Consider the following 17,033-nt stretch of genomic DNA (forward strand, 5'->3'; position numbering starts at 1 on the left):
CGCTTACAAAAGCCGGAGGGGGGGGGGGGATGTAGCTCAGTCGATAGCGCACTGGATTTGTATCCAGTTGGCCGCTGTCAGCGTCAGTTCGTCCCCCACGTTCGGCGAGAGATTTATTTCCTAGAGTCAATTTTGTCTGCAGACTCTCCTCGGTGTCCGAACACCCCCCCCCCCCCCCCCCCCCCCCCCCCCGTGTGTACACGCAAGCACAAGACCAAGTGCGCACAAAAAAGATCCTGTAATCCATGTCAGAGTTCAGTGGGTTATAGAAACACGAAAATACCCAGCATGCTCCCTCCGAAAGCGGCGTATGGCTGCCTAAATGGCGGGGTAAAAACGGTCATACACGTAAAAGCCGTGGGAGTTTCAGCCCGTGAACGAACAAAAAGCTTACAAAATGAAGTCATCAAATAATTGCTGTCCTGCACAGAAAGCAGCCAAGCTGTCGAGTTTTTGCATACATGTGTTTACGTTGAAGGATGCTCTTATCTCAAGTAAAACAATGTGTGATGGTGAGCATAATCAATAGCATGGGAAGGGCCATGCCTTAATATTGTCTTGTAATTTTTTTTTTTTTTAAAGAGGGGACTCTCTTTGTGGAATGCTCCACTCACTTTTTTGTATCCCCCTCCTCCTGCATCCCAACACAAAAACAACAAACAACATTTTTTTTCAATCCATACACAAAGTACTGGAACATCTAACCTGCGATCGGCAAGATACTTACTTCATCGATACTGATTCAGGTACACAATAACAGAATTTTTTCGGGTCTTTTTCTGAATTTTATACTCTAAATTCTAAAAGACTCTACAAGAACTACTTTTAATATCTCCTGTACACTCAGACGCTGTGACAAGAGATACACTAATTCTAAAAGATAATACAAGAACTACTTTTAATATCTCCTGTACACTCAGACGCTGTGAAAAGAGAACGAACGTTTCCTCTAAATTCATAGCTTTCCAATCCCAAGCCTACAGTAACTACTTTGAGAGAGAAAAAAAGAGATTACTACAGGAAATAAACTGTTAACAATGATGATGCCAATACCCTATCAGGTGAGTTTATAATACTTGTACACAACAATTATACACTTTTCTTGCGCTTACAGCTAAATGCAATACTGGATTATAATGCTTGGATATTTCACATCCTTGTTGATTAACAGTGCAACGAAAGCTAACGAAAAAATGGAGGAGGGATATGTCTATATTTTCGGATTACAGGAAAATAATTTTCACGTACATGAGAAAACTCATCAAACTCTCAATTACTATAATCAAAGAGTATCATCAAATTTCAGTGACAATCATTCAACGACATTCAAGGTGCTAAATAAACTGACACAGCGAAAGCGAAAGGATTTCCACAGAGAGAGACAAATGTAAAAATGTCTAATTGTTAGCTTAAGACTTCGATATTCTTAAATCAATACATGGGAAAACATTCCCAAAGTGACACATGAACTCATTTTGAAGCCTGAAAAGTAACTTTCAAATTGCACAGATAACTTTCTGCAGTGAAAATTCATTTCAAAGTACAGTGGTACCTGTGATGAGAAGACACCCTTGGAACCATTAACAGTGTCCCTACATTGCCGGTGGCCTGTTCATGTTGACAGGTGTATTTTCAGTCCTGGGAATGAGAAAAAGTGGTTTGGGCGTACTAGCGGGAACATTTTGTGTTTTAAGCATTTTTAAGGGCACACGGAGGCTCTTTTCTTACACAATTAGAAAAGGACTTGGTCGTATTTACGACAAAAGGTGTATCATTCCCAGGCCTGATTTTGGTTAAGGTATTACACAAAGGAAGATCAGAATATGTAACTTTTGGGGAGAGGCCTCACATCACAGGTACCACTGTGTAACTGCATTTAATTCATGATGGTCCCTAACCAACAGGGAGTGAAACGTAACAAATTCTTTCTGCAATGGGAAAGTTTCACCTGAGATTTCAAAACAAGTCCACATGCCACGTCCAGTTTCGTTTCTATCGAACATCTTTGGTATGTACTTGTTGGAAGAATTCATTGCAGATGCCCAGAACGGCATCAGGCTCTCTCAAATGAATGTCCTTTCCACGGTTTCTTTCCCCCTTTCCCCTTCTCCCGAACCCCCACTAGCTTTCCCTCTTCACTGCGTACCCCACCTCTGAAGGATCCCTTGCGTTGCGGTACATAGTTCTGATCGCCACTCTTGCTTTCCCGTTCTCCGTTAACAGCCGGTGTGGAAGAAGACAGGTGTGTCTTGGGCTTGGACAACAGTGGAAGCTGTGCGGAGGCTGTGCCGTTAAAATTGCGTTGGTGCCGTGTACCGTCAAAGGTTGTGTAGCCACCCGAGTGACGGCTTTGGTCCCACGGTTTCGGAAGGTAGTCGTACGTCGTAGTTATGATCCGCGTGGTGGCAGTCTTCCCCGTGGCCACCCCACCCCCACCGTCAAACGTGTCGCTCTCTCCCCCGTCCACCAGAGGGCTGGAGGGTGGGGAGGTGAGACTCTTGCTTCGCTGGCTGCGAGGGATGGGGGGTTTGGACGTGATGACATCACACTTACTGGACGGGGCGGAACAGGGACCGGACGACGACAGGGAATACGGCAGTGACAGTGGTGAAGAAGAGCCGAGAGTATAATCTATGTCCGGTCCCTTGGCTGGAATTGTCTTTCCGCCCAGCGAAAACTGCACCTCCTTGTTATCTGACTTGACCTGGGGAGCTGAGGCCACTACTAATGCTGAGGCTCCTCCGCTGGCCGGGAAGCTGGCTGTTGCAGAACCACAACGACGGTGACCTAACTTTGCAAAACCATTCTCACTACCACTGATACTGTCCATGCTTGACATTTTGAATCCAGGATCCGAGTCTGTGCCGCCGACGCTTTCTGTTTTCTGTGTCTTTTGTTTTTTGCGTTTCTTTTTCTTGGGACCAATGTCGGTCTTTTCGGGAAAAAGTAGCGTTGGACTTGCAGATGCAGCCCCTGAAACAGCATCAAACACACATCTTAGAGAAGGTTTGAAACAAAATTCAGCATGCACAAATGTGTGTCAGGTCACGCCAGCTGCCAGTGTTGAAGCAAAGTGTTATACTGAACATGTATCTATCCCCCTTTCGTGATTCGCAGATGTAAGGAGCCTCAGTGTCATACCTTGCTGCTAAACACTGCAAGATCAACTCCTTTGTGGACTCTGTCTAAGCATAATGCATGACCTTACAGCAGTAACTACCTTTGTGTACAAGCAGTTACATCACTGATAGAATTATGTCACATGGGCAGAAACTGACGTGTTCATGGCTTTACATAGGCTCTTCTTCTTTCAGTTGAAAAAAATGTTCAACGAAAAAGCACCAACAACTCTTCTATTTAAATTTCATTTTGATTTTAAGGTACAGGAAATAACTGCAAAATTCATGATTCTTGGGTGGGTGGGGGGAGCCATTTAACTTTGGATGAAAAACTGAAGATAATCCAGAATTGTTAATAATGATGACAAAAAGATTTGTTTACAATTACAAACACAAATAAATCACAGACAAGCCCACTGGCACTGCACTCAAGGCAATCAGTCGTTCACACTTACCTAAATTCATCACACTGCCAGATTTCTTCATTCCTGTCGCCACAGACATGCGTGGATCGTGGTGCATGGACAACGTGACGTCAGAATTGCGACGAGGGAAGGGGGAGGTCTGTGGCGGCCGACTGGGCATGGTGTCCAGCAAGAACTTGATCTCCGGATGCAGCGGTGGTGACTGGGAGCCGCGATAAAACAGGTAGAGAGCCAACACCACCAGGAGGAGGTTGAGTGTGGTGAACGTCATCTGACGGTCCGACATCTGGATGAAGAGATAAAGGATGATAAAACTGTCTGACATCTTAGTCATCTAGATGAAAAGATGAAGGATGATAAAACTGTCCTGACATCTAATTGAAAAGATAAAGGATGATAAAACTGTCCTGACGTCTGGATGAAAAGATAAAAGATGATAAAACTATCAATGGAGAGAATAAAAAAAACAAGAAAGGTTAAATTATTGGAACGTTCCTGACATCTGGATGAAGAGATAAAGGATGATAAAACTATCCTGACATCTGGATGAAGAGATAAAGGATGATAAAACTATCAACGGAGAGAACCAGAAAACAAGAAAGATTAAATAAGTGGAAGTTTGTTTAATTCAGGACAATACCAAACATTCACAAGAACTTTGACCTGTTGGCCTTTACATGGGTGGGACTGAAAAATGTCATGAGTCCTAAGGAATTTTAAGGGGGGGGTCTGGGGGCCCCAAGACGCTGAAGGATTTGTATAATTAACAACCAAACAAACGTCACCACAGACATTACGAATCCGGATTTCCGGCATATACCGGAAGAATTCCACCCATGCCTTTAAAGTGGAAAAACAAGAGAAACAATAAACAAATATAATGATTCTGTGCCGCTTATCTTCGAATATGATTGAGAAGTTTCTAAGACAGTCGTAGCAACGCCCATGTTGGTTTTAACATTATATCAATGGAGGGTATAAAACTAATGGAGAAGCTGACATATTAACATTATCAGTGGTGGTTTTCAAGTCATGGAGATAATTACAAAAGACGGTGCTGATCGGTGAGCTGAACGAAAAACTGATAGCTCCCAGTAGTATGAGGCGGCTTCAAGCCATGAAAATGATGTGTGATAAAAACTGTTGTGGTCACTCCCACGTCATGAAAATAATCATACAAATAAAGTGCTAATTGGAAAGCTTAGGTGAGAGGTGACATTTCCTAACTGTGGGTGTTGCATTGACCACTAATGAATGATAATTAGGGGGGAAAAGATTCACCCTAAAGAACAACAAACAAAAACACGCCTAAAAGTAAAACTCTATTGTCAAAACTCACAAAAGATTCACCCTAAAGAACAACAACAAAAAACACGCCTAAAAGTAAAACTCTATTGTCAAAACTCACAAAAGATTCACCCTAAAGAACAACAACAAAAAACACGCCTAAAAGTAAAACTCTATTGTCAAAACTCACAAAAGTGAGTACTCACATGTTCGGCAAAAGTGTCAAATTTTTCTGCCAGGATCTGCACGCTGGCGGTCAAGTTGTCCAGTCTGGTCTCCAGCTGGTCAATACGTTTCTCTTGTTGCATCGCCTGCAACAGTCGCTGCTTGTGTCACAAGTTAATCACTGACCAACATACGTTTCTCTTGTTGCATCGCCTGCAACAGTCGCTGCTTGTGTCACAAGTTAATCACTGACCAACACATTCACGCAGACACATTATGATTTTGACTTCTGTTGGTTCTACATGTACAGCGGAAGCCCACTTTTAAGACTTTATGACTGACCAACACATTCACACAAACACATCTTGACTTCTGGTGGTTCTACAGTGGAAGCCCACTTTCAAGACTTGATACAATCGACAGGCAAAGCAGGTATAATACCATAACATTGTTAACAGCTATTGTGTTTTCAGCGTAGCAATAGGGCCCGATATTTAGACGAGACAAGTATAATGCCGACGAGTCGAAGACGAGTCGCATTATACTTGTTCGAGTCTAAATATCGGACCCTATTGCTACGATGAAAACACAATAACGTTTATATAGCTATTCTGACATTAAATTCTGTGTTAAAATCATGTTTTTGTCAGCAACAAGCACCAGAATGGTCCATGTCGTTGATTGCAGACGACAGTTCCCTTTCCGCATGAAGCCACGGAAATAACCGAACATTGAAAAACCCACGGACATGTATTACGGAGAAAACTCGAGATAACCGGATGTTTAGCATTACGTCAATATGCTAGGAATCATATGACGTCATGACGTATCATGCTTGCCTACGTATATTGTATGTTCGAAAGTCTGACTTCTGTTGGGAATTCGCGTGGTGAAGACTGCGGTAAATCTTTAGATGATAAGAGAACAAGGATTGTCTCAGAAGAAACGACTAAATGTTTCAGACCGGTAACTTCATTACAACATTGCACTATACAATGGACGTTCTATGTGACAGGAGAGTTTGCTGATTTTGTGTTAAACATTGGAGAGATGATCAGATCGTCTGCTAGAATCAGAGATATGTCGCTTCAGATTGCAGCTTCTGGAAATTTGCAAGGTTTGTTGCCTGTTAAAGAACTGGATTTTACACGTAATGTATGTCATGTACAGTAAGCAACAACAAAAACACACACAAAGCAAATGGTATCGTCTGTCGACTAGTCACAGAAACAAACCTGGCGAGGTATGCGTGTACTTTATACACGTGGAAGAAACCGGAACCATGCGTCTTTGTTTGACAATATGCTTTTGGATATTGAGAAAAATGGCCGACTTCCGTAGCATTATGCTTTGATGATCGGAAGAGACCATCCAATCACAGCCCCCGAATTCCCCCACGTGTTCATCAGAATAGCTATATAATACCTTTTTTTTTTTAAAGCGTGAACCCCCCCCCCCCCTCCCCCCGCCCAAAAGTAAGTTTTGAATAAAATGATGCTAAAAGGCACAATCTGGGAAGGTCAAGAATGAACATTCCAACTGGCAAAATAATATAATTTTTACAAGTAAAATGACTATATCCAAGAATACTCACCTCGATTTAACTAATAGGAGTTACCTTACTTACGAGTGCTAGCCTAAGAAGCATCCCTTGTTACCAGATCTCAGTCTAGCACTCGTAAGTAAGGCATAACTCCTATTAGCTAAATTGAGGTAAATGTATTTGAAAGAAATACAACAACACTTTATTCTTGCACAAACAGATGGATTGTGTAGACAGACAGAAAGTCAGACAATATGCTGCAGAAAACAGCCAGTGTTACCTGTATGTGTGATGCTGTAGCTGTGGTGTTAAGCTTGCTCATGGTCTTGTTGAGCACCTTCATCATCTCTTCGTTCTGCTTCTTGAAGCGAGAGCTCAGCTCCTCCAGAAATCTGTGGAGTGTACAGAAAACGTTCATGTCTTATGTTCTGCTGTTTCTGTGAGAGAGAGACATAGAGGAGGAGAGACACTAATATTGGTTTTATTTAAAGGCTAATAATAATATTAGTAATAACCCATACACAAATAGGGTAAAAAAAAAGTAGAAAAAAACACAAAGAAAGACACAAAAGAAGAGAGCAACAAAAAAAAGAGGGTGTGTGTGTAAGTGTGTGTGTGTGTGTGTGTGTATGTGCATTCTTTCTTTCTTTATTTGGTGTTTAAGGCGAGACCGGGCAGGCAAAATGAGTTATTTTTGGTCTCATATACCTTTTTGGGGTTGTTGCATTTTTCACACCTTTGAACATCCTGGAATGCATTCAATAATCTGCTTTTGTCATTTTAGACATGTATTCATGTAAATAAAACCATTTTCAAACCGATGTTTTGTTGTTTTTGTCTGTGTTTTATCAAAAAAATCGAAAAAATGGTCTACTTTGGATACTCCGTGCTGGTAAATGTGCGCACATGACATGACCCTTCGCTGTTCAAACTGTGTGGAAATTTCCGTTCTTCAAGATGACGTCATCACCGTTGGGGAATTTCCGTTGACATAGGCACAAAGAGAGAGAATCCGTTCCAACCGAAACCCCGGAATTAATATATGCAAATATATGTAGGTCAAAGGCATTTGGCGCAAGCGCAGTAGACAACTTATCAGTCCCCCGGTGTCAACAAATCCATGACTTTTTCACCGATTCAGCAGCATTTTTCAAAGTTTTGAGCTGCGGAGAACAACCCTAACATTGGAAATGTTCGGCATAGTGGCAAGAAATATCAGAGAAAGATGAACCAGCAGCAGCGAACAGTAGAACGAAGTAACAACACTCCGAAATGAACCAACATGATCGAATTGAAGCAGACGACATTCTAAGATTCTTGACTCGACGAGGTGGGTTTTGCTTCTTTCTCTTTTCGATCTTGTTTGTTTGACAACGTGATTTATTGCACATTGTTATGTTGTTGTTGTTGTAAGAATGTGTTAGGGTTTGCAGGTAAATGATAAACAGTTTGTGTCTGAAGTATTTTGCGGGTTTCTTGATCCAATTTACTGACCATGCCGCCGCCGCAAACCCCCCCCCCCCCCCCCCCCCCCCCTCCCCTCCCTCGATCATCTCTGTGATATCGTCTTCACAACCCCTATTTTATTGTTCTTCGCTGGCCAGTCCTTGAGAGCTTACTATGGTGTAACATGTCATCATTATTCTTTGTCTGTGGTCAAACTGAGAAGCAGCATCTGAGCGATGTACGACTGACACAGTTTCTGTTTCTGGTCATTGACCGTAGGAAAATAAGTACCCTACTAGAGAGCGTTCTCTAATTCTAAAGGATTGGTTTACACCAGCATGGCTGACCAACCTATCATTGACAGAAATATTGTTGTCAAATCTTTTCCATTAACTAAGGAATAAAAAAATAGATCCAATTTACTTCACCAAAGAAAAAAAAAGAGTTAAACTAAAGGACTGGGGATGCAACTCATGAATCAAAAGCATAAAGATCACCTGCAAACAGTGCTAGGTTTAGGAAATCTGAAAATGTATACACACACACAGAACACACACACACACACACACACACTCACACACACACACACACACACACACACACACACAAAACAGACAACAGACAAGAAACAAGCAAATACATAGCAAGTGTGATGAAATGAATTAATTTTAAAAGAAAAATATGAAAAGAAAGGAAGAAAGAAAGAAAATAATTCAGCTAGTTTCAGTATTAGTTCCTGAGTGTATCATTGTATGTGATTGTGTGGTTACTCAAATCCCATTGTAAACTTGACATGTACATTTTGTGATAGGGGCTGGTATGTTATGGGATAACCTTCTGTGAGGTTTAGTGTGTGACAGGGTGAGAATACTTTGATTTCTTTTGCTTTTTCGTGGCTGCTTTTATTTTCAATTATTTATCATTATATATATTAAAACATACACTTTTTTGTCATTAAGTTGTGTGTGTTTGGGTATTAATAAGTAGTGCAAATCCACATGTAATGAGTATGAGTCACTGTTAAATTAATGAATGTCTTTTGTGTGTGTGTGTGTGTGTGTGTTCGTCAACCGACATGTGTGGGTACGAGCCGCTGAGGTGGTTGTAAGAAAATCCGCCTGGTTCAGTGGTTGGGGGCTGATTGGGATTTCTGATTTACCGGCCTAGCCAAAAAGTTGAGGTACACCCCATGTAACATGGTCATTTGCAAAATAAAGTACAAGCTCTTGTTGACGTTTATATTGAGTCTTAAAATTTGCAGCTTATTACAAACAAAAACCATGGACAGTTGTATCAAATATTAAATCAGTGTTTGTGTATTTATTAGGTTGGAGCAAGGGGAGAACCAGTCCTCCTGTGGTGGCAGCGAGGAGAAAGATTGACCTGATGGAAAAGTTTGCTAAACCGGAACTACCCTCTTCCACAGCAGAAACATCAGCTTTGCCATCTTCTGACCAACCATAAGAAGATACAGATACTTTGCCATCTTCTGACCCATCACAAGCAGATATGGATACTGGTACTGTGCAACGTCACTCCGCTGACATGTGTTGGGCTTTTGTCAACATTGATCAGCTCAATCTATTGCTGAAAGGTCTATATCCTGTACTGAATGCTTGTCTGATAGCAGTCTGATTATAAAAGAAGGTGATGCATCAGCCCAAGGATTTGCACAGGCCCTGCATCTGGAGTGCATATGAGTGTCCATTCAAGTCTGCAGTTGTTTACTCTTCTCCCGGCCGGTGTTTGCAACGCTTCGGGTGGTAAAGTTGCATTTAAAATAATCCGCGTATGACCATGTTGGTACATGGAAAGGGACATTCAGCTTTACAGAAATTTGCTGCAGTGTTAGGATTGAGCACAGAAATACTGTAATTAAAATGTTGCAACTTTTGAATGGCTTGATAGCTTTGTTCCATTTGTGTATATATAATTATGTAATGCTGTTGATGATTTGTGAAGCATCATTTCTATGCAATGGAATAAGAAATCAGTGCATCCGTTGGGTTTTTATGAGTCTGACAGTTTGGTTCTGATCAATATTTTCATATCAGCACAAACACAGATAATTGACTTTTTTAATGTTTTCATATGATTTTTTTTAAATAAAAAAAAATCTGATAATTTGATTATCAAATCATTTCCCCTTCATAGTTAAAGTGTTATTCTGGTTAAAAAAAAACCACCCCATTAATTCAAGCTCTACTGTGGTACTAGTTTACCGGGGTACTAGTGAGATTCTTTTACATGCTGTTTTCTCTACATGTAATTTGAGACAAAATGTGGTAATTAAAATGTTGTAACTTTTGAATGGCTAGATGGATTTGTTCCAATTTTGTATATGTTGTTTATGATTTGTGAAGCACCATTTCTGTGCATGGAATAAGAATACAGTGGATTCCTTGTGTTTTTATGAGTCCGACAGTTTCGTTTTGATTCATATCTGCACTAACATAGATGAGTTTTCAAATGATTTTTTAAAAAAAGTTCAGATAATTTGATCGTCAAATCATTTCTCCATCATAGTAAAGTGGTCATTCTGATAAAAACATATGAATTCAGGGTGCACTGTGCTACTTGTTTTTTTATGTACTGGTTCAAATCTTTAAAATGCTGTTTTCTCTGAATGTAATTTTCAGACAAAACGCTACAATTAAAATGTTGCAACTTTTGAAAGGCTTGATGGATTTGTTCAGTTTTTGTATATGTTGTTTATGAGTTGTACAGCATCAGTTCTGTGCATGGAATAAGAGTTCAGTGCATTGGTTGGGTTTTTATGAGTCTGACAGTTAGGATCTCATGTATTTTTCTTATCAGAACTGAACGGGTAACTGAAAATGCTAAATTAAAATAATATATTGCTTAGAAATGCTTTTCGATGCACAGAATTATTAAACACACACATATTGCTGCAAAGAAGAAAAATTGGATCAAAACATGCACTGGTTCACAAACTGCAACATTTTAAAAAAAGCACATTTTATAACGTTTTTCTCACATTTTGGTGAATAAAACCCCCAAAAATTGCTTTACACTCAAAATTTAAAATGGTTTCCCTTAATTAAGTTATTCTGCTTGCAAAAATCAAACAAGCAGCAAACTGTTTCCAAAATAAAAAAAAAAAGTGCCCGCCTACCCTGTCTCCCCTTAACGTTGTTTTCAACCACGAAGGTTATATCGCGACGGGTGTATGTGCATCATGAGTGTGATACCGTGTGAGAGTAGCTGCATGTGCATGCTTAAAAGTAAGTATTCATATTTGTCGGTTGTGTATGTGTGTGCCCCTGCAGTCCTGGCTAGAAGATAATAATCCCTTGCGTACCACTACGACACCGGGACCTGACAGTAAACAACTACACCTTTGCCTGACTTTGCTTGTGACTGTCTGTGTCTTTAAATTAACAATAAAATAAAACAACAAAAACCAAAATTTAAAAGACATGAATCCTTAGCAGACGCACCTGCTACTGAGCGAGACATTAAGCTCCAACGCCTTGATACGATTGGTCAGTCTCATGATGGCTGTTTCTCGCTTAGCACCCAAAGAAATCGGCACATGGACCAAGTCTTTTGGGATCTGTTTCTTCTCTGTGTCGTTCTGCTTAACTAAAGTCTCCGTGGCGTTCTGAACTGTTGGTACTTCCTCCTGTTTCTGCCCTGGAATGTCGCGACTCTCACCGCTGATGGTTGCCTCCTCTGGCATTTCCGGCGCCTCTGACTGCTGGATATAAGGTTCTGCATCCTGAAAGTAGAAGCACTAGATTCTACACTGTCAATATTAAAGATACAGTGGAACCCCCTTTCAAGACACCCCTCTGAGACAAGAGCATTTCTTTAAAAGATAACTACCATTAGGCACACAAAAAAAGAAAGGTGTGGTTAAGGTAACATAGCCAAAAAAATAGGGTAGGAAGGTAGGCAATCACTTTTTTGTTTTACTTTTTTTTCTAATGTGTACAGACAGGGAAATAAGTGTGCGACTCGAGCGCTTTCGCTTTCATTGCGTTTTCTGCACTGTTTTTTTTGTTTTTTTGTTTTGACAAATGTAATAAAAAGTTATAGGGTTGGCCCCTAAAAATAGGGTAGGTCGGGTTACCGTAACCACACCTATTTTTTTTAGGCCTAATCAAGCTCTTGTGTAAAAAATGTACGGTTACCATATATTCACGGATACATTCCATTGGTATTACTGACAAAATATACGGACCTAAGAAACAAAGGGGTATAAGCACTCTAAATACAGACAACAAAAATAATAAAGCAACAGTTATGCGAATCCGGTCTCCTGCCACCCGAGAGAATAAGAAGCAGTCACTGAATTAAACATATTTGTTTGTTTGTTGTTTGCTTAACGCCCAGCCGACCACGAAGGGCCATATCAGGGCGGTGCTGCTTTGACATATAACGTGCGCCACACACAAGACAGAAGTCGCAGCACAGGCTTCATGTCTCACCCAATCACATTATTCTGACACCGGACCAACCAGTCCTAGCATTAACTCCATAATGCCAGATGCCAGGCGGAGCAGCCACTAGATTGCCAATTTTAAAGTCTTAGGTATGACCCGGCCGGGGTTCGAACCCACGACCTCCCGATCACGGGGTGGACGCCTTACCACTAGGCCAACCGTGCCGGTAATTAAACAAATGACATTCATCCTCAAATGACATTTATCATTAAAATAAATGTTGTACTCAGAGCCAAAACGTATGGTTTCCATACAATCACAGATGAGTTTCATTAAAAACACACACACACACACACACTCTCTCTTCAAATGTCTCACCTCAATCGTAGGCTGAACAATCTGAGGGTAGGCGGCAGAGTCGACTTGACCCATCGCTTCATCTGGCATCTCCGAGGTGGGGGAGGGGGACAGGGAGGGCATGAGCGTCTCCAACACCTCCCCCCTGGGTCCTCCAGCACTCACCGAAGCCCCCTCCATCTCTAGCACAGGCGTCGGGCGAGAAAGCGTTGATGAGATCACCGACGTTGTGTCAGGGAGTATGCTTGGTTGCAGAATTTCGGAGACTATGTCCACCGTTGCTTTGTCTCGAGTGGATTTTTCTGTGTCTTCTGTTGCGTGCGAGTCTGTTGTGCGTGTGGTGACTAGATCCTCCGTTTCCACTTCCGTGCTGGATGGTGTGTCCTCCACTGGGTCTGTCTCCACCATTTTGCCGCTGGTTCTGGGCGACGGTTTTTCTTTAGGAATCGGGGCCGATGCTGTTGTTTCTGTGGTGCTGGGCGACTCTTTGGGTGTAGATTTTTCCTCGCCGACCGTGTGGATTTCAGACTTTTCCTCTTGCTTTTTCTCTGGGCTGATCATTGACGCACTGCTGGAAACACTCTCCGTTGGAAAATGACTTGGAATACGAGTCGTAGCCTCGGAGGACATTGACGTGCCATTCCTTGCACCCTCAGATGAAGACTGTACATAAACTTCATCCTGCTGTGTTCTCTTATCCCCAGAACTCGACACAGTTTTCACATTCTGAACATCTGACACAGTCGTCGTAAAGGACGGTTCCAGGAAATCCGTCCTCGAAGGATCAAACTTTTCAACGTTAGATGTTGATGAAGACTCAGAAAGGGAGATCTTGGGGCGTGATATGGGAGGAGGTGTGCCCAGGAAAGTCTCCACGTAGGAACACACGGGATTAAAGCTACAGGAAACGGAGCTTTTGTTGGTCTTGGGGTGACAGAAATGGAGAGCTCTCTCCCAGCCCGTGGGTCGTCCAGACTCCAGAAGGATGACCATGTCTTGATCTTTGGCTGCAGCGTTTGCCGACTTGTCTTCGCTCTCCATCTGATCTTCGTCGTCCAGCTTGGTCACCATGGGAATATCTCCTGGCGCTGCACTGGATGAGGTCTCTGCTGCAAGAGATAAAAGGATGAACGATTTAGTTTTTGAAGAAAATTACCTCTTTGAACGAAATAAAACATCTTTGTGGTAAAACTAACAGAGCCTCTTCCGTTGTAGGATGTCTCGAGTTTACACATACAGATACAAGATACAAACACAAATCTCCCATCCCATTCAAGCTGCTCATCTACTTGACTTAAATATTACCTGATAATTAAGTGACTGTGCCCGACTTTTGAGGTTGATGTAAGCACACACACGTGCATGCAGCCTGATGAACTTTGACTATAAGGCACAAATGTCTCACTTATACAGTCAAACCTGTCTATAACGACCGCCCAACGGACCGATCAAAAGTTGTTGTTAAAGACAGATGGTTCGCTATGGAAATCTGGATAATATAGAAGAAAAATGTGTCAGGGATACTTAGGATGGCCGTTGTAGGCAGGTGGTTGCTTTCGAAAGGTTGTCGCAAGGGAATGTTCAACTGTATCTTTCTTTTTTTTTTTTACTTTACTGAATGTTTGCATGCAAAAGTTCACATGGGTAATCAATGGCAGAGTTATGACACAAGCAGGAGAAAAGATGACAGACCTTGTGTACTGTCCACAGTTGGTTTGGGGTGGTGTACTGTCACGGGTGTCCCCTCTATCGTCTTCTCTTGAGCGCTGGAGAAAGAGAAATAGTCTTGAACAACAGCACCATATTACAAACAGCAATATGATTTGTTGGTAGACTGAAGCGAAACAGTGAAAACTACACAGATCCAAGCCATTTGTGTTATTATCATTGATAAGTGCACAGGCTACTAATAAATTGCCAACATCTCAAACATAAACACAAATAGTTAAAATTGCAAATAACAAAGCACACACACTGATCTGTGTATATATCAATCAATCAATCAATGAGGCTTATATCGCGCATATTCCGTGGGTACAGTTCTAGGCGCTCTGCAGTGATGCCGTGTGAGATGAAATTTTATACGGCCAGTAGATTGCAGCCATGTCGGCGCATATTTACCTTTCACGGCCTTATTCCAAGTCACACGGGTATGGTAGACAATTATTAACTGTGCCTAAGCAATTTTGCCAGGAAAGACAGTTTGTCAATCGTGGGATCTTTAACGTGCACACCCAATGTAGTATACACGGGGGGTGGTTCGGACACCGAAGAGAGTCTGCACACAAAGTTGACTCTGTGAAATAAATTTCCGCCGAACCTGGGATCGAACTCGCGCTGACAGCAGCCAACTGAATACAAATCCAGCGCGCTACCAACTGAGCTATATCCCCGCCCATCAAGCTAATCACAAAGATTACTGCTGAATTACTGCCATCTTAGAAGATATTTACACTTATTACTTCTGACACCAGTAAGACATCTGACAGGCGAGAGAAGACTATAACACATGCAAACCATGTCAGTATTTCATCAGTGAATTTTCTTCCAGTTTTTAAAAATCAGAGGCCTTTACTAAATTTTATTCGTCTGATCCATGTCTATACTTAATCAATTTATATGTATGCATTCATAAAGTACCTTTTATTTTCCACTTCAGGATCACATGGCAAAGAATCGTTTCCAGTGGCGTTGGCATGCTTCTCTTTCACTGCTGCTTCATCCATGTCTGACAAGGAAAACATGATTTTGAATTCTGTCACATGTATAATACATATAGTTAAGGGGGTCTCTAGCAACAAAATCCCCTTAACCGTAATAAAGAAACTAACAGAGAATGTGTGTGTTGAAGAGAGAGAGAGAGACAGAGAGGGAAAGAGAGAGAGAGAGTGTGTGTGTGTGTGTGTGTGTGTGTGTGTGTGTGTGTGTGTGTGTGTGTGTGTGTGTGACATGTGTGTGTGACTGTGTAGGTGTGTGTAGGTGTGTGCAGGTCTGGCTGTCTGTGTGTGCTTGTGGCTGTTACATTTGGTTTGTGGAATAGTAGTACTTCACTCTGTTACTGCTGCTAAGTCTGGACACACACACACATGTCCCTACCTTTGCTACGTTGACAGTGTCCATTCAGTCCTAGTACTTATAACTAGTAAGAGGTGACCTACTTTCTCTACCCCCTCCCCCCCCCCCCCCCCCCCACAACAAATGCACAGATATTGTGTTGAATCCAAAATTTGCATGCTCAGACTTTAAGGCCGAGCTAGGTGCCAGTGCTTCTGCCGCAGTATAATTTCAAACTGCTATGAGCATGGTCAATCATTGCTCCCACCTTTTCTCACATATTTTTGTACATACAGCAGTATTGAACAAGTTACCAGGCAGGCAAATTTACCTTGAGGTTCTCCACTACAATACACACCGAAAATGTTTCCTTAGCATCTGAGTAAAGACCAGTTGGCTCAAAAGTTTTAAATCAGGAAAAGGCCTCACTGCTGATGGTAAACCTTCAGTTTCTGCAGCTTCAACTCAGATTGAATGCCGAGCTATTTTTGTAAAGGATGCTATATTCTTCTTCTTCTTCGTTCACGGGCTGAAATTCTCAAGTTCACTCTTTTTTACATTTAGTCAAGTTTTGACTAAATGTTTTAACATAGAGGGGGAATCGAGACGAGGGTCGTGGTGTATTTTTACGTGTTTGACCGTTTTTACCCCGCCATTCAGGCAGCATACGCCTATTTCAGGGGAATGAATCAACACTAATTTGCTTACCTTTTTCTTTTTCCTCCCCTCCATCTGTGTACAGGACTTTCTTCATCAGGTTAACAACAGTGTCTGCAAAACAAAACACACACACTGCAATCAATGACAGAGCAAACGCTTAATTCCTAAAGAAATGCTTTCAAAGGATAAAAAAATATTTCAAGGAAAAAATTGCTTCTGAAACAGTTACTCTTCGCTGTTTATTTCTCTTGCATTATTATTATTTTATAATTTATGTTTTCACTTTATTTTAATTGAAAAGTGGAGTTTATGAAAATATAAGAAAAGGTAAACTGACATGCAATACATGTACCATGGATTTCAAATCAATACAAAGCTAGGATAGCTAAAAGCTGACAGCAGCTAAACCGTATTACACTCCAACCACTCTTTCGTAAACTGATACTCAGTTGTATGGGTTTTTCTTTACATTAGACATCCACCAATACAACAAACTGATATATTTCTATATTCTTCTTCTCTATAAATGGGCTGCAACTCCCATATATATATATATATCCCATGACCT

General features: G+C 41.4%; 1 protein-coding gene across 1 annotated transcript in view; it reads right to left on the minus strand.

Moving 5' to 3' along the window:
• Positions 1–192: 192 nt before the first annotated feature.
• LOC138948847 (SUN domain-containing ossification factor-like) overlaps positions 193–17,033 on the minus strand; it is a 41,181-nt gene continuing 24,340 nt past the window's right edge. Inside the window, exons 11-19 of the mRNA XM_070320471.1 lie at positions 16,514–16,576; positions 15,392–15,479; positions 14,444–14,517; positions 12,773–13,860; positions 11,447–11,727; positions 6,820–6,931; positions 5,038–5,142; positions 3,575–3,830; positions 193–2,973 (exon numbers count right to left, since the gene is read on the minus strand). Coding sequence (XP_070176572.1) covers positions 2,054–2,973; positions 3,575–3,830; positions 5,038–5,142; positions 6,820–6,931; positions 11,447–11,727; positions 12,773–13,860; positions 14,444–14,517; positions 15,392–15,479; positions 16,514–16,576 — 2,987 coding nt within the window. The 3' untranslated portion in view covers positions 193–2,053. The remainder of the gene's footprint in view (positions 2,974–3,574; positions 3,831–5,037; positions 5,143–6,819; positions 6,932–11,446; positions 11,728–12,772; positions 13,861–14,443; positions 14,518–15,391; positions 15,480–16,513; positions 16,577–17,033) is intronic.

This window comes from Littorina saxatilis, linkage group LG15 (assembly GCF_037325665.1).
Source record: "Littorina saxatilis isolate snail1 linkage group LG15, US_GU_Lsax_2.0, whole genome shotgun sequence".
In the NCBI taxonomy this organism is placed as follows: Eukaryota; Metazoa; Mollusca; class Gastropoda; order Littorinimorpha; family Littorinidae; genus Littorina; species Littorina saxatilis.